Source organism: Leuciscus leuciscus, assembly GCF_965113295.1.
Source record: "Leuciscus leuciscus genome assembly, chromosome: 11".
Classification (NCBI taxonomy): Eukaryota; Metazoa; Chordata; class Actinopteri; order Cypriniformes; family Leuciscidae; genus Leuciscus; species Leuciscus leuciscus.
In genome coordinates this window covers 468,509-487,500 of record NC_138735.1, presented here as the reverse complement: position 1 = coordinate 487,500, position 18,992 = coordinate 468,509, and the positions used below count along the sequence as shown (strand labels likewise).

The window sequence follows — 18,992 nt, the reverse complement described above, 5'->3', positions numbered from 1 at the left end:
TTAGACTAGTTTATTAGATTACTAGTTTATCAAACTAGTTTATTAGATTACTAGTTTATCAAACTAGTTTATCAGACTACTAGTTTATCAGACTAGTTTATAAGACTAGTTTATTAGACTACTAGTTTATCAGACTAGTTTATTAGATTACTAGTTTATCAAACTAGTTTATCAGACTACTAGTTTATCAGACTAGTTTATTAGACTAGTTTATTAGATTACTAGTTTATCAAACTAGTTTATCAGACTCGTTTATTAGACTAGTTTATTAGATTACTAGTTTATCAGACTAGTTTATTAGATTACTAGTTTATCAGACTAGTTTATTAGACTAGTTTATTAGATTACTAGTTTATCAGATTAGTTTATTAGACTACTAGTTTATCAGACTAGTTTATTAGACTACTAGTTTATCAGACTAGTTTATTAGATTACTAGTTTATCAAACTAGTTTATCAGACTACTAGTTTATCAGACTAGTTAACTAGACTACTAGTTTATCAGACTGGTTTATTAGACTAATTTATCAGACTCGTTTATTAGACTACTAGTTTATCAGACTAATTTATTAGACTACTAGTTTGTCAGACTAGATTATTAGACTACTAGTTTAGCAGACTAGTTTATTAGATTACTAGTTTAGCAGACTACTAGTTTATCAGACTAGTTTATTAGATTACTAGTTTATCAAACTAGTTTATCAGACTACTAGTTTATCAGACTAGTTTATCAGACTGGTTTATTAGACTAATTTATCAGACTAGTTTATTAGACTACTAGTTTATCAGACTAGTTTATTAGACTACTAGTTTATCAGACTAGTTTATTAGACTACTAGTTTATCAGACTAGTTTATTAGACTACTAATTTATCAGACTAGTTTATTAGACTACTAGTTTATCAGACTAGTTTATTAGACTACTAGTTTGTCAGACTAGATTATTAGACTACTAGTTTATCAGACTAGTTTATTTGATTACTAGTTTATCAAACTAGTTTATCAGACTAGTTTATTAGACTACTAGATTATCAGACTAGTTTATTAGACTACTAGTTTGTCAGACTATTTTATTAGACTACTAGTTTATCAGACTACTAGTTTATCAGACAGTCTTCACTTGGACTGACAGTGTGCGAATGTCTTCTATGGGAACTAAAGTAATCCTGTACCGGCCCTGAACACACACACACACACACACACACACACACACACAGATGAACACTGAGATGCTTGAGGAGGAGCACGTGTGAGAAAAAACATTATAAAACACAAGAGAGAAAAAAAACAGTAAAAACCCAAATTACAACTTTCTTCCCAAACTGTATTATGACAGATAATGAGTTGATTGTGTGTGTATTCTCGAGTCTGATCCGCTACAGCAGACGAGTGTGAAACACCGTAGTGATAACAGCTCACATGATGGAGACCGTATAACACAGAGAATACTCTGAGAAGTTATCATCGCAGAAATAAAAACATTGATTTACATTTTGTCCAATATTGAGTTAGATTAGATGTTTGAGTGATAACTCTTGTCAGTGTGCAGTATATACACTCACCTAAAGGATTATTAGGAACACCATACTAATACTGTGTTTGACAGTATTCAGAACTGCCTTAATTCTACGTGGCATTGATTCAACAAGGTGCTGAAAGCATTCTTTAGAAATGTTGGCCCATATTGATAGGATAGCATCTTGCAGTTGATGGAGATTTGTGGGATGCACATCCAGGGCACGAAGCTCCCGTTCCACCACATCCCAAAGATGCTCTATTGGGTTGAGATCTGGTGACTGTGGGGGCCATTTTAGTACAGTGAACTCATTGTCATGTTCAAGAAACCAATTTGAAATGATTCGAGCTTTGTGACATGGTGCATTATCCTGCTGGAAGTAGCCATCAGAGGATGGGTACATGGTGGTAATAAAGGGATGGACATGGTCAGAAACAATGCTCAGGTAGGCCGTGGCATTTAAACGATGCCCAATTGGCACTAAGGGGCCTAAAGTGTGCCAAGAAAACATCCCCCACACCATTACACCACCACCACCAGCCTGCACAGTGGTAACAAGGCATGATGGATCCATGTTCTCATTCGGTTTACGCCAAATTCTGACTCTACCATCTGAATGTCTCAACAGAAATCGAGACTCATCAGACCAGGCAACATTTTTCCAGTCTTCAACTGTCCAATTTTGGTGAGCTCGTGCAAATTGTAGCCTCTTTTTCCTATTTGTAGTGGAGATGAGTGGTACCCGGTGGGGTCTTCTGCTGTTGTAGCCCATCCGCCTCAAGGTTGTGCGTGTTGTGGCTTCACAAATGCTTTGCTGCATACCTCGGTTGTAACGAGTGGTTATTTCAGTCAAAGTTGCTCTTCTATCAGCTTGAATCAGTCGGCCCATTCTCCTCTGACCTCTAGCATCAACAAGGCATTTTCGCCCACAGGACTGCCGCATTCTGGATGTTTTTCCCTTTTCACACCATTCTTTGTAAACCCTAGAAATGGTTGTGCGTGAAAATCCCAGTAACTGAGCAGATTGTGAAATACTCAGACCGGCCCGTCTGGCACCAACAACCATGCTACGCTCAAAATTGCTTAAATCACCTTTCTTTCCCATTCTGACATTCAGTTTGGAGTTCAGGAGATTGTCTTGACCAGGACCACACCCCTAAATGCATTGAAGCAACTGCCATGTGATTGGTTGATTAGATAATTGCATTAATGAGAAATTGAACAGGTGTTCCTAATAATCCTTTAGGTGAGTGTAGATGATAGTCAATATATAGATGACAGAATTCAGTATATAGATGATATTAATCAGTAGGGGTGTGACGAGATCTCGTGTTACGAGATCTCGCGAGATTAAAACGCGACGAGATTTCTCGTCGAGGTTAAACTTTGTCTCGTGAGTTGTTGTGATGTCAGTGATGGAGCGTGAGGGTGAAATAAGTATTGAAGATGCCCCTGCCACTTTTAAATCATTTGTGTGCCGGGCCAATCACACACACACTCCGCGCGCACACACACACACACACACTCACTGTCCCTCGCTCACTCACTCACTCACTCGCGCACACACACTCACTGTTGCTCGCACTCTCACTCACTCTCGCTCGCACTCAACCCGTCGTGGAGGACCGTTAAAATTAAACATGCTTGTCTTTCTGTCGTGATGTCCTGAAGCATCGCAGACGCGTAGGTAATCGCCCACTATGACACACTATACGAAATGAAACGATCGAATCTTGCGTCCCGACGCCCGTTGTCCGAATCTCCACGAAACGGATCGTGCCAAAATCGTGCTAAAATAGTGTAATCTGAACCAGGCAGGTAATAAACATTTGACCTATCACGCAAAGAACCTATTAAAGCACTAAGACATGGGAACAGTATAGCTAACATTCACATATCACAAGTCATATCGACATCGCAATATTAAACAATGTTATCGCACATCGCAGCTTTTCCTCATATCGTGCAGCCCTGCCCAAAGGTCTCAACTGCTGCCAGAAATCGTCGACATGCTTATATTCTTGAAAAAGAACATTACCATAATCTTAGGCTGTTCTGTGTAGTTAATGTATCTCTTTTTCATGCTTGAAGAACATTTTTTTTTTTCTGTTTGAACTTGTAGTTTTGAGAGAGCAGTACTTTGATTATGGATACACACTTACTGTTTGCATTTAAAGTGTTATTTCAGTTATTTATATTTATTTTATTTATACTGTTTTATTTTTGTATGTTCGATTTGTGGAAAGGAGTTAGATTTCTCATGTGAAATCGTACAGGGGAGAAGCCAGACGGTAGAGTTTATAGCAAAACATTTTGCAGTGTTTGCATGTCCTTTACTGCATAGAATTAATTAAAATAGAAGTAAAATAACATTCATTACAAGTTGATTTCAAAATGCACCTAAATTGTTTTGCATTTTGTGATTTTCAGTTGAATAAAAGACTATTTTCCTTTCATATATTTCATCATTGAGGATTTCTTAAAAATTGTGTAAAAATCTCGTCTTGTCTCGTTCTCGTGAACCCAATCTCGTGTCTCGTCTCGTCTCGTGGAGTAAGCGCCTCGTCACACCCCTATTAATCAGTATATAGATGATATTCTGCAGTATATAGATGACAGTATTCAGTATATAGGCCTAGATGATATTATTCAGTATATAGATGACAGTATTCAGTATATAGATGACATTATTCAGTATATAGATGACATTCTGCAGTATATAGATGACAGTATTCAGTATATAGATGATATTATTCAGTATATAGATGACAGTATTCAGTATATAGATGACAGTATTCAGTATATAGATGACAGTATTCAGTATATAGATGATATTCCGCAATATATAGATGACAGTATTCAGTATATAGATGATATTCTGCTGTTCTCAACACAAGGCCAGTTCCTTCGGTCTCTGTGAGCTTGCAGAAGAAAACAGGCTCGTCACAAGACTGGTTAATTATTCATTGTGGAGCTTTTAACATCTTCCCCTGAACGAGAACATCACACACTCACTCCATCACATGACTGGACCCAACAAATGCTCCTGTCATCTGGTTGAATATCTCCAGCTTGCTTTACTTCCACCTGCTGTATCTGCACTAAAGCTCAGGCTCAGAGACGGGTCATAAACGAGGGGAAAATCACTAAAATAACTCCATCTTGAGGAATCTTCACTGACTTCACTCCTATTGGCTGTCGCTCCCGAAATTCTCTCTTTATTTGCATATAGTTCAACATATCTCAGCTTTCGGCCTATAGTCACTGTCGCTGGAAATCGCCAGCTCTCCATTGAATTTAATAGAATAGTGTCGCTGTGTGTCATTTACATATAAACACTGTATATTTTAAAAATGAGGGTTTTTTTTTGGTGTAATGACTGAACTCCAATGGGCTTTATGCACAGCTACACTACTTCCTGAACTTCAGCCAGCTCTTTGTTTCCTGTCTGTCATTATTGGACAAACTGATTAATCCAGGTGTGCCTGACCTCAGTAACAATAATCAGACACACCTGGATTAATCAGTTTGTCCAATAATGACAGACAGGAAACAAAGAGCTGGCTGAAGTTCAGGAAGTAGTGTAGCTGTGCATAAAGCCCATTGCTGAATTAAACATGCAATTTAATAAGGTCATGTGACAATGTAGTTTCAAAACTTCAGTTTGAAACGTTTTCGCATGATAAACATTGTTTCACACACTGTTAATAATAGTATCCTGCACACCGATAGTTTTCCCACACTTGAGGTTTACATAAAGCCAAAGTACATGAAGACACTGAAATCAGGAACTGAAAGAAAGTGTTTCACAGTCTTGGCCACAGTGTGTAACCAGTAATGTCTGAGAAAGAGAAAAGCCTGAAGTGTGAAACTGAGCAGCACTGAGATTTCAGAAGCTCAATCCTCAGATAACAGCAGATCTGAGATCAGAGAACAGCAGCAAGATTATATAATCCTGAAGAACAGAAGATTATATAATCATTATATAATCCTGAAAAACAGCTGGAAGATTATATAATCCTGAAGAACAGAAGATTATATAATCATTATATAATCCTGAAAAACAGCTGGAAGATTATATAATCCTGAAGAACAGAAGATTATATAATCATTATATAGGCCTAATCCTGAAAAACAGCTGGAAGATTATATAATCCTGAAGAACAGAAGATTATATAATCATTATATAATCCTGAAAAACAGCTGGAAGATTATATAATCCTGAAGAACATCAAGAAGATTATATGATCCCGAAGAACATCAAGAAGATTATATAATCCCGAAGAACAGCTGGAAGATTATATAATCCTGAAGAACATCAAGAAGATTATATGATCCCGAAGAACATCAGGAAGATTATATGATCCCGAAGAACATCAAGAAGATTATATGATCCCGAAGAACGTCAGGAAGATTATATGATCCCGAAGAACGTCAGGAAGATTATATGATCCCGAAGAACGTCAGGAAGATTATATGATCCCGAAGAACGTCAGGAAGATTATATGATCCCGAAGAACGTCAGGAAGATTATATGATCCCGAAGAACGTCAGCAAGATTATATGATCCCGAAGAACGTCAGCAAGATTATATGATCCCGAAGAACAGCTGGAAGATTATATAATCCTGAAGAACATCAAGAAGATTATATGATCCCGAAGAACATCAGGAAGATTATATGATCCCGAAGAACATCAAGAAGATTATATGATCCCGAAGAACGTCAGGAAGATTATATGATCCCGATGAACGTCAGGAAGATTATATGATCCCGAAGAACGTCAGGAAGATATGATCCCGAAGAACATCAGGAAGATTATATAATCCTGAAGAACAGCTGGAAGATTATATAATCCCAAAGAACAGCTGGAAGATTATATAACCCCGAAGAACAGCTGGAAGATTATATAATCCCGAAGAACGTCAGGAAGATTATAATCCCGAAGAACGTCAGGAAGATTATATAATCCCGAAGAACGTCAGGAAGATTATATAATCCTGAAGAACAGCTGGAAGATTATATAATCCTGATATTATAATATATCAGGATATATTCCCTGAAGCCCTAACATACTAAAATTATGAAAAACAGGGTTGCTATATTCTCAAGGCAGGGTTAGTCAAGGCAGGATGAGTCCCAGGGTTTCTCTCCATACGAAGAAAGTCAATGGGGTCAAAAAAAAAAGTTTTTTTCCAAAAGGATTTTTTTTTTTTTTTTGCATTTTTGCAGAAGACAGAAAGTCCTACAGGTTTGAAAAGACGAAGGAGAGTAAATGATGACAGAATGATCATTTTTGGATGAACTAACACGTAACATTATCTACTACTATCTTCCTGACAACTAGAGCTGCACGATCCATATGATCTGATTCCTGTATGACAGTGATTCGGCTCGGTTTATGAAACCTTCGACAGGTGACAGGTGTGATCACAGTGAACATGCAGATCCGTGTTCTGAGCCAGAGAGAGCCGCTGTCATGTACAGTATGAAACACTGGGTCTCATTTACTATTATCACCAAGCATGAGTATTGCGTACACACACATTTGTGTGAAATCTGCGTACGAAAGAGTAAATCACGATTCACCAAAAATGTTCATATTAAAATGTATCCTAAATTTATGAAAAAATTGATGCTACAACATGCTTGTAGTGGATAAAAGCAGGATGACAAATAAGTTATAACCATGATTAAACTAAGCTACACCTGTTCTATCTCTATTCAGCATATATTCTCTGGCTCTGTGGGCATTATTGTCCGACTTCGGGTCGAGCTGAACACCGCTAGTGCAGTCTCAGTGCGAGAGATTGTCCTGTTTTGTAAGAGCTCTTGAAGCTCCGCCCTCTTCTGGAAAGGGGGCGGGAAGCAGCAGCAGCTCATTTGCATTTAAAGGGACACACACACAAAGAGTGCGTTTTTGCTCACCCCCCCAAAAAAAGGCAATTGTAACATGCTATAAAAACAATCTGTGGGATATTTTGAGCTAAAACTTCACATACACACTCTGAGGACATCAGAGACTTATTTTATATCTTGTAAAAGGGGGCATAATAGGTGCCTTTTCAGAAGTTGTTATTCATATAAACTTAACTATAATTATATTATATGAAAAATAAATAAAACAATTTAATCTTAAATATTTTTATCATATACAGTGTTTTTGTTTCTCAATGTATCCAGAATCGTGCAGCTATACAACCATTGTAGAGTTGCTGCCAGCTGTTGCATAATTTACTCTCGGTTTGTCAGAAGTGAAAGTCAGACTGTACAGCTGTCTGTGTGTGTGTGTGTGTGTGTGTGTGTGTGTGTGTGTGTGTGTGTGTGTGTGTGTGTGTGTGTGTGTGTGTGTGTGTGTGTGTGTGTGTGTGTGTGTGTGTGTGTGTAGCCTCAGTGCACTGGTCACTGAGAAGCTCTTTAGTAAATCTAATCAACTCTCAGTGGCTGCTGTCACATGATTAGGAAAAAAATAGAGTAGATCCCTCACAAATACAACAAAATCAATCAGGATACTGAGAAGTCTGAATAAAACTAAGATATTTTTCTCAGCAAAACTCTTCCTGCTCAGATCCCACAAGCAGGACTAATGATCAGAGGTGGACGAGTCACGGCTCCTGCACAACTCCTGTGCTAATCCACTCCAGCATTCACTCCAATTACAGACATCATGCTGTACACACTCACTAAAGCATACACTCAGTATCAGCAAGGCATGCTTAGTTGTCCAGTGGGAGTTAAGCATGTTCTGGTACTACTTTTCACTTTCTGTGTGTTTGCCTCTGGAGTTTTTCCCAGCATTCACTCTAACCGGAGGAGAGATGATGTCTGTGCTTCAGTGTTAAACACACTGTGGAGAAGAGCTTCACAAGAACATCTGCGTCAACACTGACAACCACCAATCCGGACTTTACAATCCGGACTTCATTAGGAAAACCATCTCTGGAAAGTGCAAGCTTTGAAGGAATGGCTCCACCTTTTAAATTACAATTCTGTTTGGAACAACAAAGGATATAAGAGGCAAAATATTCACGTAGATCTAATTCACACAATGAAAGTAAACGCTGTCTAAAAATACCATAACAACTGGTCTGAAGGACGACCTGAAGTCCAAAGATCCAAAGCACTTGAATAAAAAATAACAAAATGTTCATCTTAAATGGCTAAGATAGCATAGAGTCTGGCAACTCCAATCACCGGTCTCTGCTCTTCATCACATCAACATGCTCTCATAGAAACTCTCTTTCCCTAGTCTCTCCAGATCAGCGTCAGTGTAAACGCCCTATAGAGACTGAGACTATCTGACACGTTACTCGTGTTTTGTCTTGCACAGAGTTCCCCAGTAAAGTGAGTAAACGTAAATAAACACACCAAACTGGCCAGTGATTGGACAGCGTTTCCCGCCACTGGTGATTCTTACCCGCATTAGGCGGGTGTTCATCTCGAACGCTGATCATGTGAACGAGACGCAGAGCAGAAAGCACTTACTTGCCCCTCCAGGAGTGTTTGGTTGTGTAGAAACAGGCCAAGTCTCTGTTGTCTTTGAGGACGTTCATCTTCAGACAGCGCCTGTGAAAAGAGAAGAGGAGATTCACGTCTGCAACTATCATTTACTTCCTGATCAAACATGACAAAGGCCATGCTCATGATCACGCATGTCAGCTGTCATGGGGAAATCTGGAAAGACATTTAGCAGGTTCTTGTAGTGTGACGAGAGGATGAGCGTGAAACTGTGGACTAGACGTCACTCAAGGCTCCTCACACATCAGTTCTGGAGTTAAAGCTGAAGATAGTTCACCCTAACACCTCATCTACTCACACTCGGATGCCTACAGGTTCACACACACTAGACTTTTGCTCATCTTCAAAACACAAATGAAGATTTTGTTGTTCATCCAGTGAATGACGTTTATCAGCACACAGAAGAAGCAGATCTCTCAAACACCACAGACTCGTCACGGTCAGAGCAAACACATCTCTCTCAGACTCACAGGTCACACACTAACCCTGTCCTGAAACCCACGGAGTAACTTCACACAGTTAGTGTGCACACACAGATCCTTGTAGAAATATAACTGAATTAACAGACTCTTCCACCATGGTTTCCTTAGTTTATTATGAAGTTTAAGTGAGCCAGAATAATGCTGAATTACACACTCACCTTCGCATTAACAGTGTAGCTTTGATAATTAGAGTTGATTCGGTGGAGATCTGCTCCTGAACACAGGGTTAGGGTTAGTGTAAGTAGAGATTCACAGTATATAAACCACCATATCGGCCGATACGTTCATTTTTGATCTTATCGTTGTCGGCCCAATAAAAGAAAATGTGGCCAATACATTAAAGCCAATAAATAGGTGACATAACATTATAATGAGAACATAAACGGAGCAATTCCAAGAGGGTCCTCCTCACACCATCAGTGCTTGGGCCCTAATCATAATTGTGTGTTTGGGACATGGATATTAATGGTGAGACTTTTGTTTTTGTAATTAGGCTCTCAAAAATGATATATAAAAACTTGGATTTAGAGTTATCGGCCAATATATCGGTTATCGGCTTTCAAAATATTGGTTATCGGTATCGGCCGAAGTGTTCCTCTCGGTGCGTCCCTACACTGGATCTCAGGAGCCCCCCGATCACTGGATCTCAGGAGCCCACCGATCACTGGATCTCAGGAGCCCACCGATCACTGGATCTCAGGAGCCCACCGATCACTGGATCTCAGGAGCCCCCCGATCACTGGATCTCAGGAGCCCCCCGATCACTGGATCTCAGGAGCCCCCCGATCACTGGATCTCAGGAGCCCCCCGATCACTGGATCTCAGGAGCCCCCCGATCACTGGATCTCAGGAGCCCCCCGATCACTGGATCTCAGGAGCCCACCGATCACTGGATCTCAGGAGCCCACCGATCACTGGATCTCAGGAGCCCACCGATCACTGGATCTCAGGAGCCCACCGATCACTGGATCTCAGGAGCCCACCGATCACTGGATCTCAGGAGCCCACCGATCACTGGATCTCAGGAGCCCGAGACGAGCCTGGAAACATCCAACGTTTCCCACAACACACTGATCCACAACTCACTCTCACACTCATGTTCTGAGGCTGATGCCATGGAAAAACACTGGGGCATTATGGGTAATTCTGACAAGTGAAAACACAAATGTAAAATGAACATTTTACGAGTTTTAATCATGGAAATCACTCTGTGCCATCCATAAAAGTAGGTTATGAGTTTCACTTCGGAATTAAATATCATGCAAACAACATTCATATTGTATTCAGAGAAGAAAGCAGATGTAAACATGAGATGTGAGGAAAGGGAAGCGAGGGTCATATTCACGGAGCGCCTCAGCTCCAGGACAGAAGGAAGAGGAGAGGTGTTGATCTGTGAACCGTGATGATCATGAATGTCTCTGTCAGCAGAAAACCCCTTCCTTCCTCAGGCCGACACTAAACCCTTACAGGAGCTCACAAACTCCTGACTCTCAGTATATCAGCTAAAGCTAATCATTCCTCAGGCACACCACCGCTCTCAGTATCAGCTAAAGCTAACCATTCCTCAGCACACCACCGCTCTCAGTATCAGCTAAAGCTAACCCTTCCTCAGCACACCACCGCTCTCAGTATCAGCTAAAGCTAACCATTCCTCAGCACACCACCGCTCTCAGTATCAGCTAAAGCTAATCATTCCTCAGCACACCACCGCTCTCAGTATCAGCTGAGCTAAAGCTAACCCTTCCTCAGCACACCACCGCTCTCAGTATCAGCTAAAGCTAACCATTCCTCAGCACACCACCGCTCTCAGTATCAGCTAAAGCTAACCATTCCTCAGCACACCACCGCTCTCAGTATCAGCTAAAGCTAATCATTCCGAGTCAGCACACCACCGCTCTCAGTATCAGCTAAAGCTAACCATTCCTCAGCACACCACCGCTCTCAGTATCAGCTAAAGCTAACCATTCCTCAGCACACCACCGCTCTCAGTATCAGCTAAAGCTAACCATTCCTCAGCACACCACCGCTCTCAGTATCAGCTAAAGCTAACCCTTCCTCAGCACACCACTGAGAATGACTGCGGCTTTACACTGACACTACTAACCCAGGGTCAGATCTAAACTCGGGTTAATCTTATCCTGGGTTATCCATTGTCTTCATACTGTTATTCTTGACTTAGTATTGGGTAGTCAGATTTTGAGATTTTACGCTGTACACTGGGTAAACTTCAAGCTAAGGTTCTAATTAGCATATTTGGTACATAGGCCTAAACTCAACTGGAAAAGTATCTGGATTTAAATGTACTCGGTTTGTCTTAAAATTGTACAAAAAATTGATCTAGAGATATGAGCGCTACAGTAACATCTTTCCAAAATGACTTGAGTATAAATGTCTAAATTAATTAACAAGAGAAAATGATTTTGAGAAATGGCTTAAAAAACACATTTTTAAAAATGTGTTGTAATGCAATAAAAAAAAAAGCAGAAAAAAAAAGCTTCTTCAAGGCCAGTGTTAGTGGAGAATCAGTGTCCTCGACTCACTGAGAAAGTAGATTGTAATGAATTAAAGGAAGCGCTGGAGGAAGATGCAGTAATCTAGGCTACGCAACAGGACAACTACACTAACACATGCCAACACTGAAGGTAATGATAAACCCAGCAATCTGACATTCAGTGGCAGAAAGAGCTCATATCTGTAATCCTGCTGGTGTTCTGAGAGTCTAATGGAGTTACACACTCGGATGCGATGCATTAATAGCTTAAGTATGTTAAACATCCAGCACCATTTCCAGGATGAGGTCACATGATCAATCTCCACAGCTCTCGGCCGGATCAATACAAGCTGCACAGAAACACACACTCTTTCCTTCATTCTGCACTGAAGCATCACAGAAACACAGGAGACACATCTCCACACAGCGAGAGCGAGACTCCTCTGTACAGGTCTAGTCCCGTACCGTGGAGAGGTACTGCCTAACTGCTGAAACTGATCCTCATCCTCAGAACATGAAGCCGTTATGAAGGGTTTTATGAAAGCAAAGCTCATGTGTAATGCTGACACTGATGAATCTGTCGCTCCTGTCTCTGCAGGCTTCAATAAAACACCATGACAGTCATGATTGTGTTGCATGACATTTACACTAGCATTGCATCACTGCTCACGACGAGCTCGAGGGCTTATTGCCTGTCAGTTATTACACAATCCTAGACACTCACACACACACACACACAGTGAAGTGTTTGGCTCATGTTGTGTGTGTAACTGAAATTGTGCAAAAGTAGGCTACTACATCTATTTACACTTTCATTTTTTGCTTTCACTTCTGCAATAATCGGCCTTCTTTTAAAAGAGACCAACCTTAGGTCTGCATTCATTAGTTAATAAAGTTCAGATCTGTGCTCAAAAGAGTAGACAGTAGTGAACGGGTTAAGAGTAGACAGTAGTGAACAGGTTAAGAGTAGACAGTAGTGAATGGGTTAAGAGTAGACAGTAGTGAACGGGTTAAGAGTAAACAGTAGTGAACAGGTTAAGAGTAGACAGTAGTGAACAGGTTAAGAGTAGACAGTAGCGAACGGGAGTAAACAGTAGTGAACGGGTTAAGAGTAAACAGTAGTGAACAGGTTAAGAGTAGACAGTAGTGAACAGGTTAAGAGTAGACAGTAGTGAACGGGTTAAGAGTAGACAGTAGTGAACGGGTTAAGAGTAGACAGTAGTGAACGGGTTAAGAGTAGACAGTAGTGAACGGGTTAAGAGTAGACAGTAGTGAACGGGTTAAGAGTAGACAGTAGCGAACGGGAGTAAACAGTAGTGAACGGGTTAAGAGTAGGCAGTAGTGAACAGGTTAAGAGTAGACAGTAGTGAACAGGTTAAGAGTAGACAGTAGTGAACAGGTTAAGAGTAGACAGTAGTGAACAGGTTAAGAGTAGACAGTAGCGAACGGGAGTAAACAGTAGTGAACGGGAGTAGACAGTAGTGAACGGGTTAACTTAAAGGGGTGGTTCGGGATTTTTGACATCGGACCTCATTTTTAAGTCAGCCTGGTTGTTATTCATCAGTGGAGACATTTTTTTTTTTTTATTATCCAGTCCTTATATTTGGATAGTTAGCCGATGCTAGGCTAGCGCGAGTCAATGGTATATGTTAGCCAGCCATTAAAAACCGTTTTACCCACTCCACAGTGCACCAAACGCAAATCAATTATAACACTAGACTATCGATGTATATGTCCGTTGAGAGAATAATGTTAGAAATCAAACTTACCTTTTCATCACATTGCATTAGGCTAGTTATAATTTGTTCCCTGTAATCATAAGCCTTGTCTACAGCAGCAGCGGAGTGATATTGATTACCTAGGCAACCGAGTGAGCCGGTACACACATGACGCAAGTGTATTTACCTGCCGCGACTTTGATATCGCTGAGGAATGCTAGCTAACGTTAGCTGGATGTAACGACTGTAGTGCGCTTCTGTTCTGTGTTTAATTTTTGCCGCATTACTAACCGGAGCAAAGTAAAATTCCGCAGCTGCTGAGAAACTAGTTCCTTTGGGATCATTGAGATGAAAGGTAAGTTTGATTTCTAACATTATTCTCTCAACGGACATTTGCATCGATAGTCTAGTGTTATAATTGATTTGCGTTTGGTGCACTGTGGAGTGGGTAAAACGGTTTTTAATGGCTGGCTAACATATACCATTGACTCGCGCTAGCCTAGCATCGGCTAACTATCCAAATATAAGGACTGGATAATTTTGAAAAAAAAATGTCTCCACTGATGAATAACAACCAGGCTGACTTAAAAATGAGGTCCGATGTCAAAAATCCCGAACCACCCCTTTAAGACTAAGAGTAGACAGTAGTGAACGGGTTAAGAGCAGACAGTAGTGAACGGGTTAAAAGTAGACAGCAGCGAACGGGTTAGGAGTAGACAGTAGTGAACGGGTTAGGAGTAGAGAGTAGTGAACGGGTTAACAGAAAGACAGCAGCGAACGGGTTAAGAGTAGAGAGTAGTGAACGGGTTAGGAGTAGACAGCAGCGAACGGGTTAAGAGTAGAGAGTAGTGAACGGGTTAACAGAAAGACAGCAGCGAACGGGTTAAGAGTAGAGAGTAGTGAACGGGTTAAGAGTAGAGAGTAGTGAACGGGTTAAGAGCAGACAGTAGTGAACGGTTAAGAGTACACAGCAGCGAACGGGTTAGGAGTAGACAGTAGTGAACGGGTTAAGAGTAGACAGCAGCGAACAGGTTAGGAGTAGACAGCAGCGAACGGGTTAGGAGTAGACAGCAGCGAACAGGTTAAGAGTAGACAGCAGCGAACAGGTTAGGAGTAGACAGCAGCGAACGGGTTAAGAGTAGACAGTAGTGAACAGGTTAAGAGTAGACAGCAGCGAATGGGTTAAGAGTAGACAGCAGCGAACGGGTTAAGAGTAGACAGTAGTGAACAGGTTAAGAGAAGACAGCAGCGAACGGGTTAAGAGTAGACAGCAGCGAACAGGTTAGGAGTAGACAGTAGGTAACGGGTTAAGAGCAGACAGTAGTGAACGGGTTAAGAGCAGACAGTAGCGAACGGGTTAAGAGCAGACAGCAGCGAACGGGTTAAGAGCAGACACATAATGCATCTATTGTTAAAATAAAACATTAGCCTACTCTCTAACTTATGACCAACCTTACAAACGATTGTTTCTGTCAAAATACCATAGTTTCCCATTCATAAGACATTCATCAACACAGAAAAGACAGACGGATAGTAAAAGCGTGTTAAATTCTCTAGGGTTTGGTGATGTTTTACTGTGGTATTTACAGTAAACGCTCGCTGTCTGTCAGGCGTCACTGGCCTGATCGCGCGGTGAATGCAGTGCCGGAGAATGAGGAGAATGAGTGTGTTATACCTGGACCAGTGGTGTCAGAAGCGGCTCGGTTCGGTCCCTCGGCCCCCGCCCTCCTCTATGCGAGTCTGCTTTAACTCAGTGATCCAGAACTGAAGCCCAAACTGGCCGAACGCGCTTCCCTCAGTGAGAAACCCAGGACGCCGCCATCTTCCTTCTGCCACCAGCAGGGCACTGCGCATGCGCACGACGGCACTCTCACGCGTGTGTCAGCTGACGGGCTCGACAGGAAGTGGAGATTCTAGAGATCCACGGGCCCCATCCTGACAGTTAATACTATAAAGACACATTTAATCTGAGAAAAATGAACATGCTACTATAAAGGTGTAAAGCGTAAAACTATTTAGAGTATATAAAAATATTATATGAAATTTTAAAATATTTAGTTTAGCAAGATGTATTTTAATATTTTATTTTCATACAATTATTTATTATTATTTAGTTATTTAAATCATATTTCAAATATGTTAATACATTTTTATTAAAAAAATGTAATTACTTTATTTTTTTAGTTACTTATTTAGTTATTTGCTTTTATAAAATTAATTTTATTTATTTAAATCTAATTGTATTTGTTTTTGATTATTTTTATTTATTCATTTTAAACCATTTTTCCTTTTAAATATTTTTTTATTTAGTTAGTTATTAATTGTTTATAAAAAAAAGTATTTATTTTAATTAATTTTGTAATAGTTTAGTTAAATGCTCTTGAGTAAATTCCCCCTGATTGCGCAGCGCCCCCTTGTGGCCCCTGAGGGCCCGGCCCCGCCTGAGAGAAACACACGCTGAGATCATTTCATACAAGTCTGACAAGAACATTTACTTCATCAACAGCTTTACTTCATCAACAGCTTTACTTCATCAACAGCTTTACTTCATCAGCTTTACTTCATCAACAGCTTTACTTCAACAGCTTTACTTCATCAGCTTTACTTCATCAGCTTTACTTCATCAACAGCTTTACTTCATCAACAGCTTTACTTCAACAGCTTTACTTCAACAGCTTTACTTCAACAGCTTTACTTCATCAACAGCTTTACTTCTTCAACAGCTTTACTTCAACAGCTTTACTTCAACAGCTTTACTTCAACAGCTTTACTTCATCAACAGCTTTACTTCATCAACAGCTTTACTTCATCAACAGCTTTACTTCATCAGCTTTACTTCATCAACAGCTTTACTTCAACAGCTTTACTTCATCAGCTTTACTTCATCAGCTTTACTTCATCAACAGCTTTACTTCATCAACAGCTTTACTTCAACAGCTTTACTTCATCAGCTTTACTTCATCAACAGCTTTACTTCATCAACAGCTTTACTTCAACAGCTTTACTTCAACAGCTTTACTTCAACAGCTTTACTTCATCAACAGCTTTACTTCATCAACAGCTTTACTTCATCAACAGCTTTACTTCAACAGCTTTACTTCATCAGCTTTACTTCATCAACAGCTTTACTTCATCAACAGCTTTACTTCATCAACAGCTTTACTTCAACAGCTTTACTTCATCAGCTTTACTTCATCAACAGCTTTACTTCAACAGCTTTACTTCATCAACAGCTTTACTTCATCAACAGCTTTACTTCATCAACAGCTTTACTTCAACAGCTTTACTTCATCAACAGCTTTACTTCATCAGCTTTACTTCATCAACATCTTTACTTCATCAACAGCTTTACTTCATCAACAGCTTTACTTCATCAGCTTTACTTCATCAGCTTTACTTCTTCAGCTTTACTTCATCAACAGCTTTACTTCATCAGCTTTACTTCTTCAGCTTTACTTCATCAGCTTTACTTCATCAGCTTTACTTCATCAACAGCTTTACTTCATCAACACCTTTACTTCATCAGCTTTACTTCATCAACAGCTTTACTTCATCAGCTTTACTTCATCATCAGCTTTACTTCATCAACAGCTTTACTTCATCAACAGCTTTACTTCATCAGCTTTACTTCTTCAGCTTTACTTCATCAGCTTTACTTCATCAACAGCTTTACTTCATCAACAGCTTTACTTCATCAGCTTTACTTCATCAGCTTTACTTCATCAACAGCTTTACTTCATCAGCTTTACTTCATCAACAGCTTTACTTCAACAGCTTTACTTCATCAACAGCTTTACTTCATCAGCTTTACTTCATCATCAGCTTTACTTCATCAACAGCTTTACTTCATCAACAGCTTTACTTCATCAGCTTTACTTCTTCAGCTTTACTTCATCAGCTTTACTTCATCAACAGCTTTACTTCATCAGCTTTACTTCATCAACAGCTTTACTTCATCAACAGCTTTACTTCATCAGCTTTACTTCATCAGCTTTACTTCATCAACAGCTTTACTTCATCAGCTTTACTTCATCAACAGCTTTACTTCATCAGCTTTACTTCATCAACACCTTTACTTCATCAGCTTTACTTCATCAACAGCTTTACTTCATCAGCTTTACTTCATCAACAGCTTTACTTCTTCAGCTTTACTTCATCAGCTTTACTTCATCAACAGCTTTACTTCATCAGCTTTACTTCTTCAGCTTTACTTCATCAACAGCTTTACTTCATCAGCTTTACTTCTTCAGCTTTACTTCATCAGCTTTACTTCATCAACAGCTTTACTTCATCAGCTTTACTTCTTCAGCTTTACTTCATCAACAGCTTTACTTCATCAGCTTTACTTCTTCAGCTTTACTTCATCAGCTTTACTTCATCAGCTTTACTTCATCAGCTTTACTTCATCAACAGCTTTACTTCATCAACAGCTTTACTTCATCAGCTTTACTTCATCAGCTTTACTTCATCAGCTTTACCTCATCAACAGCTTTACTTCATCAACAGCTTTACTTCATCAACAGATTTACTTCATCAGCTTTACTTCATGAGCTTTACTTCATCAGCTTTACTTCATCAACAGCTTTACTTCATCAGCTTTACTTCTTCAGCTTTACTTCATCAGCTTTACTTCATCAACAGCTTTACTTCATCAGCTTTACTTCATCAACACCTTTACTTCATCAGCTTTACTTCATCAACAGCTTTACTTCATCAGCTTTACTTCATCAACAGCTTTACTTCTTCAGCTTTACTTCATCAGCTTTACTTCATCAACAGCTTTACTTCATCAGCTTTACTTCTTCAGCTTTACTTCATCAACAGCTTTACTTCATCAGCTTTACTTCTTCAGCTTTACTTCATCAGCTTTACTTCATCAGCTTTACTTCATCAACAGCTTTACTTCATCAACAGCTTTACTTCATCAGCTTTACTTCATCAGCTTTACTTCATCAGCTTTACCTCATCAACAGCTTTACTTCATCAACAGCTTTACTTCATCAACAGATTTACTTCATCAGCTTTACTTCATCAGCTTTACTTCATCAGCTTTACTTCATCAACAGCTTTACTTCATCAGCTTTACTTCTTCAGCTTTACTTCATCAGCTTTACTTCATCAGCTTTACTTCATCAGCTTTACTTCATCAACAGCTTTACTTCATCAACAGCTTTACTTCATCAGCTTTACTTCATCAGCTTTACTTCATCAACAGCTTTACTTCATCAACAGCTTTACTTCATCAACAGCTTTACTTCATCAGCTTTACT

General features: G+C 39.7%; 1 protein-coding gene across 3 annotated transcripts in view; it reads right to left on the bottom strand.

Moving 5' to 3' along the window:
- dnajc13 (DnaJ heat shock protein family (Hsp40) member C13) overlaps positions 1-15,571 on the bottom strand; it is an 84,776-nt gene extending 69,205 nt beyond the window's left edge. For 2 of the 3 annotated variants that reach the window (XM_082184533.1, XM_082184534.1), the window contains exons 1-3: positions 15,398-15,571; positions 9,672-9,727; positions 8,999-9,079 (exon numbers count right to left, since the gene is read on the bottom strand). In XM_082184533.1, coding sequence (XP_082040659.1) covers positions 8,999-9,079; positions 9,672-9,679 — 89 coding nt within the window. In that variant the 5' untranslated portion in view covers positions 9,680-9,727; positions 15,398-15,571. The remainder of the gene's footprint in view (positions 1-8,998; positions 9,080-9,671; positions 9,728-15,397) is intronic. The other variant, XM_082184535.1, reaches the window with a different exon arrangement.
- Between the last annotated feature and the right edge of the window lie 3,421 nt (positions 15,572-18,992).